This window comes from Vitis vinifera, chromosome 8 (genome assembly GCF_030704535.1).
Source record: "Vitis vinifera cultivar Pinot Noir 40024 chromosome 8, ASM3070453v1".
Lineage (NCBI taxonomy): Eukaryota > Viridiplantae > Streptophyta > Magnoliopsida > Vitales > Vitaceae > Vitis > Vitis vinifera.
In genome coordinates this window covers 11529237-11544501 of record NC_081812.1, presented here as the reverse complement: position 1 = coordinate 11544501, position 15265 = coordinate 11529237, and the positions used below count along the sequence as shown (strand labels likewise).

General features: G+C 32.5%; 2 protein-coding genes and 1 long non-coding RNA gene across 6 annotated transcripts; 1 reads left to right on the top strand and 2 right to left on the bottom strand.

Annotated features, from left to right (window-relative positions):
* Positions 1–281: 281 nt before the first annotated feature.
* On the bottom strand, positions 282–2909 carry LOC100255017 (uncharacterized). 3 transcript variants are annotated; one of them, XM_010655052.3, is made up of 6 exons: positions 2766–2909; positions 2426–2554; positions 1883–2070; positions 1327–1521; positions 1019–1081; positions 282–672 (listed from the first exon to the last, which is right to left on the bottom strand). In XM_010655052.3, exons 2-6 carry the CDS (start codon positions 2547–2549, stop codon positions 544–546), a joined length of 699 nt encoding a protein of 232 aa, XP_010653354.1. In that variant the 5' UTR covers positions 2550–2554; positions 2766–2909; the 3' UTR covers positions 282–543. The 3 variants fall into 3 exon arrangements, with proteins under 3 accessions (XP_010653354.1, XP_010653353.1, XP_002266541.2); XM_010655051.3 differs by lacking the exon at positions 2766–2909 and having other exon boundaries at positions 1883–2064; positions 2426–2736; XM_002266505.4 differs by lacking the exon at positions 2766–2909 and having other exon boundaries at positions 2426–2733.
* Positions 2910–3753: 844 nt separating this feature from the next.
* Positions 3754–5219, top strand: LOC109123019 (uncharacterized). Its single transcript, XR_002030638.2, has 2 exons — positions 3754–4409; positions 4951–5219. It is a non-coding gene; the product is annotated as an uncharacterized LOC109123019 (long non-coding RNA).
* On the bottom strand, positions 4473–9094 carry LOC100248250 (uncharacterized). Of its 2 annotated transcripts, XM_002268545.5 has the most exons (6): positions 8879–9094; positions 7063–7188; positions 6147–6343; positions 5659–5853; positions 5308–5367; positions 4473–4869 (listed from the first exon to the last, which is right to left on the bottom strand). In XM_002268545.5, exons 2-6 carry the CDS (start codon positions 7181–7183, stop codon positions 4717–4719), a joined length of 726 nt encoding a protein of 241 aa, XP_002268581.1. In that variant the 5' UTR covers positions 7184–7188; positions 8879–9094; the 3' UTR covers positions 4473–4716. The 2 variants fall into 2 exon arrangements, with proteins under 2 accessions (XP_002268581.1, XP_059594944.1); XM_059738961.1 differs by having other exon boundaries at positions 4473–5367; positions 8879–9011.
* Positions 9095–15265: the final 6171 nt, after the last annotated feature.

The following is a 15265-nucleotide window of genomic DNA, read 5'->3' as shown; positions in this document are numbered from 1 at the left end:
CCCACCTTAGCTTTTGTTGCTCTACACCGCATTTTTCAATTGACATTTTTAGGGCTGTCTTCGTTGTACATCTATGATACAGCTCCTTAGGTCTGGTTCTTTAGTTATCTACCATGAATACCCTGGTGAAAGAATGAAGCTTGGTGTTAAGTAATGGACGATTACCACCGGATTTGACTTCAGTCTTATGAAACTATGCTCGAAACAATAGAAAGCATTACAAGTTCAGACCTCGTATGACATGTGCTATGAGGATAAACTGGAAGGTCTACAACATTAGATAAAGCTCAATATTTTGACTTCAATGTAATTGAAATAATAGGATTAGGAATCAAAAGGGTTTGCAATTTTCAGAGTTCCCACTAGCTCCTTGAAGTTGAAAACATAGAGAGCCAGATCATCTAGTGAAGATAGATTCCTTATTACAATATTGCTTACTATAATTTGAAACAGGAACTTTTCAACAAAGCCCCGGTGCATCGTAAAAGTACATATACTTTAAGCCACTGAAGAGTAAGAAATTCAAGAGTCGGACAGCAGAAGTCAATCTTGGTGGGTACTGATGGTGGGCACATGACAGGCATGGAGTGTGTTGCATATATCTGTTGTTTCTAAGTAGAGCTCCGCATTTGTGAGGACCAGAGGCGCATACTCCGAAACCATATTCTTACACTGCACAAAGTGTTCAAAATATTAGAAAAGAAATAAAGAACAATATCTGAGCATTCGTCAGCCATTTTCATGAACTTCCATCTTTCCACACATACAAACAAAATGTTTCCCAGGCTGAAAAGCTAATTGTTTTCTATGATTATTGCAGCATAATTGTTTATCCATATTGGTCCGTCGCTGTCACTTTGATTCATCTTCTTGGGCCCAAGGCTTTGGTCTTACCTGACTAAAAAGTCAATTCATTTTCAAATGAGATAGCCCAAGTTTTCGACCCAACAAATAGCTAATACCTTCGGCTTTAATAAATAGTTCTGAAATTTATTGAAGCTCTTTTAATCGTTCTCACCTTGTTCACATAGCCCTCAACAACAGCATCGCAGCCTTTCAGAAGCAACTCCATTATAAGCACCTGAACAAGAATTAGAAAAAAAATGAAAATCCAAAATAAGATTATATTCTAAGTTCTCCAATCAGAACTCAGAAGTAAGCTTGCATGCTACAAATTTTTTCTTTATTTTTATGAGTAAGCTTCTTAGTATATATGGAACTTTGTATACTGTGGCAACAGCCATATATATTTGCCATCACTACAGTTATACACAAAATTTAATGCTAGGTGGTACTTTTGAACTCGGAGAAGATGGCAGCACAAACCTGCCTGTCCGGATCTTTCAACTTAACCACAACTTCTGCAACAGCATGACGGCAAAACTCACAGCTGCCTTGGAAGAGTGGTGGAGAAGTGAATGTAGTCGTGCAGAGATTGACATCTTGGCAGAAATTACCAGGTTTTATCATGGAAACCTCTGAAAAGAAGAGAGGAGCATAATAGTCCACCATAGCCATGCACTGCCAAACCAAATCAAACAAGATAATTAGAATCTTTCAATAAAAGAAACCAACCAGGCTGAGCCTTGTCCAAGTCAAATGGGGTCAGCTGCATGAATTTTTTTTTCTATTTCTTTTTTCCCTTCCTACAGGTCACTCCATTTGGAATCATACCCGTTGTTAAATCAGAGAGCATCATGTCTTTTTTAATGCTTCAACCCCATTATCAGTGTTCACAATTCAGAGAAGTGAGGACAAACCAGATATAAGACAAACAAAAGAGAAATGAGGGGGAGGGGAGTCAGAAAAAAGGCGTCTGTTTCAGAAGGCAATTACACATCTAAACAAAAAACCTTCAGCTGTAGTCACAGGAAGTAACTACCTTCTGCTTCATGTTCCACATTTGGGAGCAGGTATTGTGAAGCAAATCAATGATGTCTGTCTGGGTTGTGTTATCAGCAAGGTAATCAAGTGCCTCGGTAGTGAATCTTTCGCACAAGGTGCATAAAACTTGATCCAAATCTTCAACTTCCTCTTCTCTGTTCTGGCATTCTATCTGCACAGCTGGAACTGGCAGACACATCTTGTTATTTTGGCTTCCAGCATTGCTGGCACATTCACTTCAAATTTATGACCAAAAAGGAAAAGTGAAAAAAAATAATAATAATAATCTCTTCCAACCATATGAGAGTGCTCATTAGGGTCTACAATGAAATCTACAAGTTCAAAGGATCTACAGCATGAAACTGGTTTCAAGATACCATTTTCATTTAAAAAAAAAAACTTTAGTACATAATATGCTAGAGTTTGGCAGAATCCTGCCTAAACAATTGCCAAATTAAACCATGAGCACTCCACATTCAGAACCAATTTCTCTATGGAAAAAAGGTAAGATAAAACCATTGGGATCAGTTAAACAACTTGCCTGAAAAATCAGAGACCACAGTGGTTTCACTAGAGGGATCAGAGGTCAGCAAATATCTGCCATCACAGGCCCAGCAAATGCCCAGCAATACAAAAAGAAATAAGAGCCCAACTCTCACGTCCATGTTACCTGGAGAGACAACCATTCATCCACCAATATCTCAATCTCCTTATGGTAAACTTAGCTCAACCTTATAAATGTTTAAATCACTAATGGTCCAGAGGAGGATTTAGTAATTAGTTGAGGCAAAAAACAGAAACCAGCTCAGGGATAATAATTCTAAACTGCAGGAGTTGTTTCCAAGTCAATAAGTAATTGAAAGCTGTTTTAACGTGAGTACCTGTAAATGATACAATCCTAAATCTAAGGATGCTGAATCTGCAAGTATTCTCAGGTCAACGAATAGCTTCAGAAAGAGGAAACAACGCAGAACTAACATGAATTGTATGCTTCTATGTTGTTATATAGACTGCTCGGGTTAATCAATTCAATCTCAGCTCTCATGAATATAATTTCACGTCATACACATGGTGTGATTTATAAGCTTTTGGGTAGACTAGTGAGATATTTCACTCATTGAGTTTTAATAGTTGTATGTCCATATCAATCTACTCCACTGGCATGAAACCCATTAAATTACAAATGAAAAGGAAACATTCTAGTCTTTAGTGATGAATCCGGAGACTGTCATTACATGGTTCGGTTGGTGTTATGGATCATTTGGGAATGAAGAAGCAACATTTAGTATTTACACTTCCAAGTATATTGCTTATTCTCAAAATTTCCTCTGGTTTTTCTACCGTTATTTAGGTTGGTTTCTTGATGAATTATGTTACGAGTACTAACTGAAGCTTGCTAAGCGTTGAGCTTAATACAAGTACGAGGTCAGGTTGTGTAGGCTGGTGATTGGGCTGAGCTGATCAAACTATTGAAAAAGCCAAGTTGAGGTAATTGAGACTTTATTTGTTACTTTTTATTTTATTTTATTGTAAGTTTAGAATGATATGACATTAATGATTCACAAATTTAAGCACATGCTATTTTTTAGATGCTCAATTAATTTTGACATTTTCCCCAATTTTCACTATTATATTGCATTTAAAGCAATTTTTTTTTGAGTAATAACATCAAATTATGGGAACTCATATAAATGGAACATCCATGCAAGATATGGTCAGGTTAGAAAATAAAATTATAGGCTCCCTTTCGTTTTTCAATTTTACGGTTGAAACTACATGTAAGGTATTGATTTAGCTGCAAAACATTATAAACAAAAGACTCCTAGACTCATTTCCCTTTTGCCCATACTTGTGATTTGTGGGCAACAAGCTTCACAAGGAAGCACTGGTACCATTGCTCAGCTTTCTACAAAAAGGAAACCTTTTAACATGCATGCACCACCCTCTTTACTCCTTCCTTGCAGTGAATGCAGTGAGGAAACTTCCTCCTTCCCTTTCACCTTTGGGCTATGGAATATGGATGTCCTACTCGTACATCATCCTATCGTCTTTAGTTTGTTGAGCTTTGGCAACTTCCAAGTCCAGCTTTTCTCATTTTGTGAAATTAAAAGTAATTTTCTACTTTTAATTTCATGTTATTGCTATTACATGTTATTTTTGTTGTTTTTATTTTATAAATTTTTAGTAATCTTATAAAATATTAGCAAATGAAGTTAAATCCAACTTGACCGAGGAGATGCACAAACCACGTTTTCACTTCTGTTTTAGCTTTAGATTCGAATACTTTTACTTCATAGCCTGCAACCCGAAAGCCCTCTCCCACCATTTCTTGAACTTGCTCACCTCCTCCACATTCTCACCGTAATACCTCCTTCCGACTGTCATCACCTTAACAGACGCTCGAAGATAAGCAATTTCATCTCCATCTCCATCTCCATCTCCATCTCCATCATCTGATGTGAGGCCTGGAGATGACTGAACTCAACACTGGAACAAGTATGGCGCTGATACGATCAAAACAGTAGGTAATGTTGAGAAACTCATAATCAAGCTCGTGCTTTTTGCTTCAATATAATGCACTACAGATGTATACAAGATTCTTCCCCGAAATTTGCCAAGGGGATTTTTATTTTTATTAGCCCTATGAAGTGCCAAATACAGAGTGAGATAATTGGCGAAGGTAGTTCATGAATACTTTAAGATTGAAGTAATTTGAAACAAATACTTTGCAGGGAAGCACAAACTGTGATAGGTAATCTTACATCACACCCCAATACTTGGAAGCCAAATAATATATACTACTGTATTACAAAGCACAATTTGCTATCATATTCAAGAGTCCGACACTTTAGCTACTGCTTCTTCAACGCTAGCAGCTGGGGGCACACCACAGGCATGCACTGTGGTGCATACATCATTTTTTTCTAAAAACCTCTCCGTATTGTTGAGGATTATTGGCCCATACTCAAACACCATTCTCTTGCACTGCAGAAAGAGTTTAAAATATTAGAGAACCAAAGAATTATTTAAGAATAATTATGTAATGTTCCTCTCATCATCAAACAGGCAAACAGGCTGTTCCACTTCATCTTCCCAGACATCTCACAACCAAAAAATTTTCAACCAGGCAGGAAAGGTGATAGTTTTCTTCAATTTTCCTTCTTGCTTTTACTCTTGATTATCTGATCTCAATGCTGATATTTTGGATCAACAAGATGGGCAGTGGCAGTCCAAATTTTAGAGTGCAGAATGATGATGAAATCATCTAATATCCGACACTGTTATTGGTCGACTAACTAGATGTACCCATTTATTGAAATCTCTTTGCTTTGAAATCATGGTGAAAGTATAGAAATAGAAAAGGGGTAGTTTGTTAACATGTAAGAAATTATAGTCTAGCATAAATTCCTGAATTGTTCTCACCTTTCTCACCAAGCCCTCCACAGCATCACAACCTTTCAGAAGCAACTCAAGTATCTCCAACTGAAAAAAAATAAAATAAAATAAGATTATTTGATTTGTTTGCCTATCAGAAGTAAGCTGCAAATTTTTCATTTTATTTTTATGTAAGCTTCGCAGTATAATACTTTCTATATTTTAGCAATAGTCAGACTTGTCCCCACAATTTAGAGAAAAACTGAATGCCATTTTGCACTTTGGAGTTGGAGACTGAGCCAGAAGGCAAGGTCTAATGAGATAAATATATGCAGCTGCAAATAGCAAGAGTTGTTTTATTATATTTCCTTATGGTCAGCTGAAGTTGCAAGTACAAACCTGTGTGTCAGGATCTCTCAACTTAATTAGAACTTCATCAACAGCATGACGGCAAAACACACAGCTGTCTTGATAGAGTTGTCCAGCAGTGAATGTCGGTCCACAGAGATTGGCCTTTTCACAGAAATTACCAGGTGTAATCAAGGCAAGCTCGGAGAAAATGAGAGCAGCATAATAGTCCACCAAAGTGATGCACTGCCAAACAATGAATATTGTCAATACGAATCAAAGAGATACTTTGAATTTGTGCAATTAAAGATAACAACTAAACTGAGTCTTTAGTCCTAATTACTTGGGATCAGCTGCATGTGACAAACTTATCAGTGTTTGCACTTCATAGAGAAGACGCACAGAATATACAGATTAAAATCAGACAAATGAAAGAAAAACAATGGTGATAGGGAAGTAAAAGAATAAGTAATTCTGTCACTGACAGAAATTACACAGCTTAAACAACAAACTCAACTCTGCTTACAGGAAGTAACTACCTGCTGCTTAAAAGACTGAACTTCAGAGCACGTAGCATGAAGCATTTCAATGATCAATTTCTGGGTCCTGTTTTCAGCAAGGAGATCAAGCGCCTCAGTAATAAGCCTCTCGCACATGGTGCATACATTTTCATTCCCGTCATCTGGTTCCAAAGCTAGAGCTTCCCCTTCTTTTGGTAGGGAATTCATCAGCACAACTGAAACAGGAAAGCACATTTTATTATTTTGGCTTCCAGCATAGCAGGTGCTTTAGCTTGAATTACAATATTAAAAAATGCATTGCCCCTCCAACCATATAAGAGTGCACATTAGGGTCCTAAATTCCTAATGGAACATTATAAGCTCAAAGATCTGCATGAATACATTTTGGAATACGGTTCTCATTTCAAAAAATGTGCATACAACTGTTTAAGGTAATATGCTGGGTTTCAACCAATCCTGATGATAACATGCACTTTATGAAGTAGAATATTTGGACAGGTCAACAAACAACTTAGAATGCAGGAAATATAGCCTCTATACTTGAGAATCTGTTCTGTCACCCATGTACCAGGACCAAAATGAGTACTGGCGTATATGGTTCCCACCCCACAATCTTTCAGTCAGAAAAAGAGGTCATGAAGACAGGGGAATAAGGAGAAGCACAGAGAATGTGCACGATCCCCCTAATTGTCTCATGTCGCAAGAAAAAGTCAAGGATTGCATCTCCAGGTCTCAAAATGGTATTAAAAATTGTGCCAACCTATCAAAATCCTGAATTTTTAAAAGAAAGCCAAAACTACTTTTATGTCATATACATCGGACAAGAGGATATGAACTGTGTAGGACAACATTATCAAGTTAGGCAATGATATTCAGAACAAATTCTTATAGAAGAAAATAAAGTAACACCATTGGAATTAGTTGAAAGAATTACCTGAAAAATCAGAGAACCCAATGCTCTTACTAGACAAATCAGAGGTCTGCAATTGTCTAGCATCACAGGCCCAGCTAATGCCCAACACAACAAGAAATAAGAGCCCCACTCTCACGCCCATGATGCCTGAAGAGATAGCCATCCAACCACCAATATTACAATATCATTGTGGTAAAATTGGCTGAATCTTGTAATTTTTTCAATCATTATTGATCCAGAGGAGGATTTAGTAAGTCTAGGGAAAAAGCAGCAACCAGCACAAGATAATTCTGAGCAGTAGTAATCAATGCTAAAATGCATACAGAACACCTCACTTCCTATTTTCAAGAGACGATTGAAGCCTACTTTGATGTGAGGTGCTGTAAATTACAATCCTACAGCTAAGTATGTTGCAATACCAAATATTATGTAAAAAAATTGCTTCAGAGTTATGATAATGCTATTGAAAAGAAAGTATCATCATATGGACAATTAGGAATCAAGAAATGACAATTACATTTAAGTGTTCGTTTGGATACACTTTTTTAATTTTTGTTTTTAAAGTCACAAAATAGTAGTAACTTTTAGAAACTTACATTGGAAAAGTAATGGTTTTAAAAACAGTTTTAAAAAATTCAGGTATCAAAAAAAATTTTACTACCTCAAATTTTAAATTTTTTTAAAATGATTTGTATATCTGTGATTTTTGTACAAGATGCCCTACTTTTATATAGAAGGTTTTTTTTTTTTTTTTTTTTTTTTAGAAACAAAAAAAAAAAGGAAGTGTATCCAATATATTTTCTATTTTCTCTTACATGCTGTTATTTGGGCAAAGTTTTTCACTGTATTATGCTAGAATTGCAAGTTCATGCCCAGCCTTGTATTTGCTCAAACTTAGATGCTAAGCATTGAGGTTAGAACATAAATTTTGATCTCAGCTTGTTTAGGCTGGTATTTGAACTCGAACAAGAAACTCAAGAGTTGAACACAGTATTTAATTAAGAAGGCTGGTTGGCTCATTATCAGCCCCAAGCCTAATCCCTAATGTCATACATACATCCTATGTGCGGAGTCCTAAATGAACAAGCTTGGGGTAGTTTTGGATCTTGGCTCAAGTTTAGTTCATTTTATTGATGAACAAGACTGGACACCTCTCACTGAGCCATGCAGGAGGGCGACACAAATCCAGGAGTCAGTGCTCTAGACGAATTAGTTAAAATCAGCCCTGTTAACCTTTCATATTTTGATGATTTGCAAAATGAGATAAGATCACTGGAAAGTGAAAACCATTAAGTGCTATTTATTTGACAAGAACAAAAAGGAAAATTTTAAACAGAGGATTCATCTGAGATCCAAGAGAATGAAAATCTCCAAGCACCAAAACCAACAAAACTACTTGGTTAATTCAGGAGAGTTTTCCATATTTTGAAAGCCAAACAGCATAAACAAATTAAAAATTCTTTTTTCTTTTCTTTTCTTCCTCTCAGCTTTCTATGCAACCAAGCGAAACAGATATTAATTGAGAAACCCCAATAGGACAGAGAACACTACGGTCATCTACATACGTAATAAAAATATCGCTAAAAAAAAGGAAAAAAGGAAAAAAGAAAAATAATGAAAAACAAATCAAACTGAACCAACAAAGCAGAAAAAGCATAACACCGCAATCAAACACTATGAGCGACATAATAAAAGAATTCAAATAAGAAGAAGAAAATCCCTAACGATCGTGGAATTGGATAGCAAGAAAACTTTTCAGTTTCTTCTATTATTCCACGATTTCCCGGAAAACAAACGAAGCAGAATCGAAATCGAAGGGCAGGGAAGGAAGACTTACCTTTTCGCAAGGGTAGGGTGGAAGGAATGCTTAGGAACTCTGCAGAGAGAGGAAGGCAACCGATTCCTTCTTGTATTGGGTTGAGGGAAGCGTTGAAGGGTGGTTGGTTTATTTCGAAAGGTCCACTCACTAGGGTTATAATCCTCTGTATTCGTCCTCATCTAACAACATTCAGCACACCATGGATGTCGACGTGTCACGTGGAGAATGGGTCCTAGAATTCGTTTGCTTTTGATTTGATCGTGATATGTCAAGATAAGACCGCGGCATCATTGGAGCGTAGACATTGGAAGTTTGGAACTTTGCTCCACCCCTTTGGCGTGGTACGAATTTTTAAGAATTATGAATACCTCCCCACATCTTTCTCATATTATCACAAATCTTTATATCTTTATCTATTCCCCATTAATCTAATATAAATCGTAAAATCATCAACCCTATCCAAAACCATTCAAAATCATTAATTGAGATAATCATCATTATTTTTCCAAAAAAAAAAAAGTTTGGATGTGAGATGGGAATAAAAAATAATAATAATAAATTGTATTTTATTTAAAAAATAATTATAATTAATGATTTTAAGTAATGAAAATTATTTTTCTAAATAGATTCAAATAATCATTAATTAAATATAACTTAATAAAAAAAATTACAAAAGTACATTAATACTTATTTATGAAAATTTTGAAAAAGATCATTTACTCATTTCTGTGTTTTACAATTAAAATTTTTTTAAGAGCCACGATTAAGATTTTATTTTTTATTTTATTAAGGCATTAAGTCAGAATGAGAAATTACGTGTACACTCCACAATGAATGATAATTATAATATTTTGGAATAATCCAAAACAAAAAAAAGGATAATTATTAAAAAAAAAAAAAAAGTTGATATTTTCATATCGTATATAAACATCCAACATATAGGTATTGTTCCAAACCTTTCCCTCAAAAAATGAAAATACCCACGTCCGTACAAAATTGTAGCACAAGATTGAACGCAAACACCCGTATGGAAAAGGAAGTTGGGGTTTAATCATAACCCATTGGACAAGTATGAGGAACAAGCAACACGTAAGACATTGCTAAGTACACAATTTCTTCATTTCTCTCCATAAAATATTTACTTTTTATATATATATATATTAAAAGGTGATGAGACAAATGCATGGAGAAAATAAACATTTTTTTAAATTTGTTATAGTAATAATTAAAAAAAAAAATTAATGTGGAAGTTGATCATACGCAAAACTCTAGAAATAGATGAGCTGTTTGATGTGAAGGAGGAAGCGAAGTGATGGAAGAACGATGAGGAAGCGTGCCAATTAAGATGCTGTCTTTTTTTCAATTAATAGACTCAATGCCACAGCATATGAAGCCTAGACAATTTTGTTCATCGAAGATAAAGACGAATAAGATAGAGACTAGATTGAAAGTATGATTTATTTATTTATTTATTAGTTAAGTTATTTCCATTTATTTTCGTTAAAATAATTAGTATTAAAATGACTGAAATGAAGGCCTCACTTTTCATGAAGCTTCATCATTGTAAAAATCTAAAAATAATTTTATTTTTGTTAGCTTGGAATTGAAAATTTTTCCAAGAATCTTCATTTGTTTCTTCAAAGAAATAAAAATTTACATATAATAATTACATTTTTGAACATAAATATTTATTTTTAGGTGTATCTCAAAAAAGTAAAAAATTCACGCAAACCCTCAAATGTAAATGGTTGTCAAATTTTTATTTAACTAAAATTTTAAAAGTATTACGATTATCTTTAATAAAAAGATTTTTAAAATATAGTTTATAAATGTAAATTTCAGTTAGATTTAGATTTATTAAATCTATTTTTTCCCCTTTTGATTACATTTTTCTTTAAATTCTCATAAACCAAACATTTAGTATTTATTTGACAATTATTTTTTAGAACAATTTTCTGTTTTACAAAATAAAAAATATAAAAAACACATTTGACAATAAAAAACTATTAACAAAATGGAGTTTTCAGATAAAATCTTTTAGTTGTTATCTGTTATTTTTTAAGGGTTGTTTTAAAAAATAATTATACAAATAAGTATAATGATTAAAAAATAAAACACTTGATATGAAATTATTAAAAACAAGTTAAAAATATTTTAGGTTTCTAAGCAGACTTTTATTTTACAAAAATCAAAAAATAATTTTCAAAAATTTTATTTTCGAAATTGTTTTTAAAAATAGTTATCAAACAATTACTTAAGAATTCTATTAAGTTTTTTTTTTTACCCATAAATTATGCATTAAAAATATTGTTTCAACTTAGTACAATCAATTATATACATTAACTTTGTACATTTGTGTCGCTAGTTTACCTTCGTTTAGTAATAGGTTATGGTAAGGATCCAAAGATGTGCTCCTAGGTTTGTAAGTAAAAAAGATGAAATTTCTTCAAAAGTTTCTCCACATAATACTATTAAAAAAAATTATTTTACATCACACATTTCATCCGAGACTACAACCATATTTGTTTTTTGATTGAATAAAAAAAGGTTAAAATATTTAGTTTTATTATCCATTTAAAAATAATCTGTTAATATCAATCAATATAATTAAAGTGTACTTATTATTAATAGATTCGATTTATTAATATTGGTTGATATTAACTGATTATTTTTAACTCAATAAAAAAAGTTAAATTATTTGATTTATTTATATCAAACTAAAAAACAAATACCACCTACATCTATTTGGACATAAACCTTTTATCTCGTACACTTTTGTGAGTTAAATTTGTTAGTTGCAACAATATTTGACGAAAATATCATTCAATCATTGACATAAAAAATAATTAATGGTTTGTCACTTTCTTTAGTAAATAGACCGTGATCTAACTTACAACTTTTGAAGTCAAATTTTCTTAATTTCTTTCTTGAACTTTTTATCCTTAAATCAAATTTGCTAACTTCTTTCTTGACCTTTCCTCTCCATTGTCTAATCATATAATAATTTATAAAGCTTTCCTTTTGTGGTTGTGTGACATCTTTGGATGGATTACATATATTTCTTCTCAAAAGTTAATTTTACATTCATTAAAGCTATATTTAGTCCTGGAAAAAGATCAAGGAAAAAAAATGGTAAAAAAAATGATTTTCTCATAAAAAAAATATGAAATAATACAAAAAAATAAAATAAAATATAATTCAAAATTTATGTATTTTAAATTTATTTAGTAAAAATAATTTATTGAATTTAATTTTTTTTCTTTCATTTTTTTTCTTTATTTTCTTTTCTTCAAATTTTCTAAGAACTAATAGCCTTAAGGTGATGTTTGGTTTTTTGGTTTTTTACTGAAAGTAATTTATTTTTAGAATTTAAGTTATTTATTTTTCTACTTTTTTATAACTTATTATAAATTTTTTACTAAATAAGAGAAACCAAAATATATAATTTTTTCGAAATAGAAAAAAATAACATATTGATTTTTTTTATTTTTTAATACTTAATAGAAATAAAATATTATAAAAATAAATAACTCAATATTTAACACTATTAAACATTAAGATTCTATTTAGAATTAAGTAAAAAAATAAACACCACCTAAATTCCGCCTTATCATTTTTACCTTTTTATCTTTTTTCTTTTAAATTTTCGTGAAAACCAAATATTAACCATTCATTTGGATATAAAGTAAAAGGAATTTGGTAATGATTTTAATAATGTATTATAAAATTAAAAAGTCATATTGGAATAATCACCGAATAAATAATTGTTTGAGAATCAATTTAAGTGAATCTCCAGTACTTCTAAAAATGCTTTAAAAAAAATTACTCAAAAGCCTAATTTTCTTGTAAAAAGAAAAACACTTCAAAGAAATTAAAAAATAATAATAATTCCCAACTCTTTAACATACTCTAAACTGCGCAATGATATTTGATGTTATTGGTAATAAACAAAATTGGGAAAAAAGTTGTGGAAAGGTTGAGAAAACATAGAATTTTTTAAAAGCATCTCGAAAACATTAGGAGAGCTCTGAGATGGGCATTTTGAACTAACTAGAACAACTCGGCAAATTCTAACAACGGCCCTAGAGTTCAGGAATCGACTAAACTAACTTCTAACATCCCCTTCCAAGTTCATGGACTGTTAAGATCATCAGTCACCTTGGTTCCAAAGACTTGAAATCTTTGAGTTGGAAAAGGTTTGATGATCAGATAAATGATAAACCCAACATCCAAAAGCTTCTCTGGCATCTTTTCTCCGACAGAATGATGATCAATATGGGCAGCCTCAGTGCTAGCACACAAGACTGGAGAAAGAGCAAGATGAGTAACGCTCATAGTTGTCACAATACAAGACGAGCAACAAGCAGGGACTGATGCACTCACCTTAACAATTTGTATATTGAAAAAAATCCCAAGATGGACCTTAAGATTATAATGTTCATGCTGTAAGTTACCATTGGCTCAATATGCCCATGCATGAAACGGGAATCAATTGAAATTCAGAGGGGTCTGACACATCAAACTTCTTTGTTCAAGCAATATATCATCACCTTTCCCCTTCTATTCTTCCTTTTGGGTGCTACTTCATACAATACCAGTTTCAATAGGGCAACATTAATTTATATGGGTGAAAGATAGGGCAATACAAATTACAAAAATACAACTAACAGCCAGACATGGGTGAAATACCATCCGATAAAACACGTTACCAACCCTAGCAAACATAATTGCAAACCAGTAGAGCCCAAGAGGGATGGGGAATAGGAGGAAGGAGAAGACAGTCCCCAATCTTAGATCAATTCATGTGGCTGCCATGCCATTGGGAATTTGTGGTTGGCTTCTTTTTCTTACTTTGTTCTATCAGGAGTGAGAATGGACCAAACCCATATTTCTATTGCGTGTGGGAGTCTTTCTGCTTGAAATATTTTTTTAATGAATGCATTTATTTAAGAAGTGTTTTTAGAAGAATCGTCCCAAATTATTTTTCCAAAAAATACTATAAATAATTTTTTAACACTATAAATAATTTTAAAAATATTTTTTAAATTTTATCAAATATCTAATATTTTTTTTTTATTTTTTTTTTTTATTTTTTTCCTGTTGCTGGAAACTGCTTGGGAACGCTTTCTCTCTTAGCCTTCCGATGGGAGGGTAAGTCACCACCTTGTTTGTTAAGCATTTGACCCCAGTGACATTTTCTTTTACTGTTTTTGTCTTTATCGGATTCCTGGCTCAAATTCATCTGGCATAAGAAGCTTCTTTGAAGCATTTCTTTGAAAAAGCAATTTTCATTGCTTCAAGTATTTTTCTAAACTTTTGAAAATATTTTTTCAAATGTCACCAAGCACAAGTTTTTTTTTAAAAAACATTTCAAATGTTTTTAGAGTTAAAAACACTTTTAAGAAGTGCTATCTTTTAAAATATGTTTGACAATAATTATAGGAAATATTTTTAACATTTTTATTACTTAAAAAATGAATATTTTCAAATGTTACAAATGTTAGAAAACTTTTGAAAATCACTGTCAAACACACTTTTAGAATCGTTTGATAGTAATTCTAAAAAGTGTTTTTAATCTTTCTATCACTTCAAATTTTTTATCACATAAGTATTAAAAAAGTTAAAAATATTTTTTAAAATCATTATCAAACACACTCTTAATAATGTATCGTATGATAATTTTATTTATTTTTTTAAATAATCATCTAATAAATCGATGACTATGAATTAATTTAAGTGATTCTCCACTCTCTTAAAAAGTGCTTTAAATTTTTTTTCAAACACCTGATTTTCATTTTATTTTGTGGGTAAAAAAATTTACTTATAAGCATTAGAAAACGTTTTTAACCCATTTCAAAATCATCCCCGACTTCTCAACTTTCAAACAAACTCTAAATCGTGCGGTGCTATTTGATGTTATTGCTAATAATCAAACCTCGAAAGATTGGAACTTGTGAAAAGCTTCTCAAAAACATTACGAGAACTCTGAATAAGCATTTGGAACTAACTAGAAGCTAAAAACTTCTTAACTAATCTGATAACTTGGCAAATTCTAACAACAGTCCTAGAGTTTAGGAATTGACTAAACTAACTTCTCAAGTTCGTGGACTGTTAAGATCATCAGTGAGCTTGGTTCCAAAGACTTACACGTCTTTGAATTGGAAAAGGTTCGATGATCAGATAAATCCAACATCTAAGAGCTTCTCAAGCATCCTTTCTCCGACTGAAATGATACTCGATATGGGCAGAGTCTCGGTGCTAGGATACAAGCCTGGAGTAAGAGCAAGATGAGCATGACTCAAAGTTGTCAATATACCCTAACAATTTGTATATTGAAAAAGTCCCAAGATGGGCCTCCAGATTTTAATATTCATGCTGTAAGTTACCATTGGCTCAATATGATCA

Excerpts from the sequence above, each read along its gene's own strand:
- LOC100255017 (XM_002266505.4), bottom strand. The coding sequence starts at position 2,570 with ATGGTTGTCTCTCCAGGTAACATGGACGTGAGAGTTGGGCTCTTATTT. Across the intron at positions 2,071-2,425 it reads TGTGGTCTCTGATTTTTCAG|TTCCAGCTGTGCAGATAGAA; the intron begins GCAAGTTGTTTA and ends TGTGTCTGCCAG. Across the intron at positions 1,522-1,882 it reads TGTGGAACATGAAGCAGAAG|TGCATGGCTATGGTGGACTA; the intron begins GTAGTTACTTCC and ends TTGGTTTGGCAG.
- LOC100248250 (XM_059738961.1), bottom strand. The coding sequence starts at position 7,183 with ATGGGCGTGAGAGTGGGGCTCTTATTTCTTGTTGTGTTGGGCATTAGC. Across the intron at positions 5,854-6,146 it reads TTCAGTCTTTTAAGCAGCAG|TGCATCACTTTGGTGGACTA; the intron begins GTAGTTACTTCC and ends ATTGTTTGGCAG. Across the intron at positions 5,368-5,658 it reads TGAGAGATCCTGACACACAG|TTGGAGATACTTGAGTTGCT; the intron begins GTTTGTACTTGC and ends ATTTTTTTTCAG.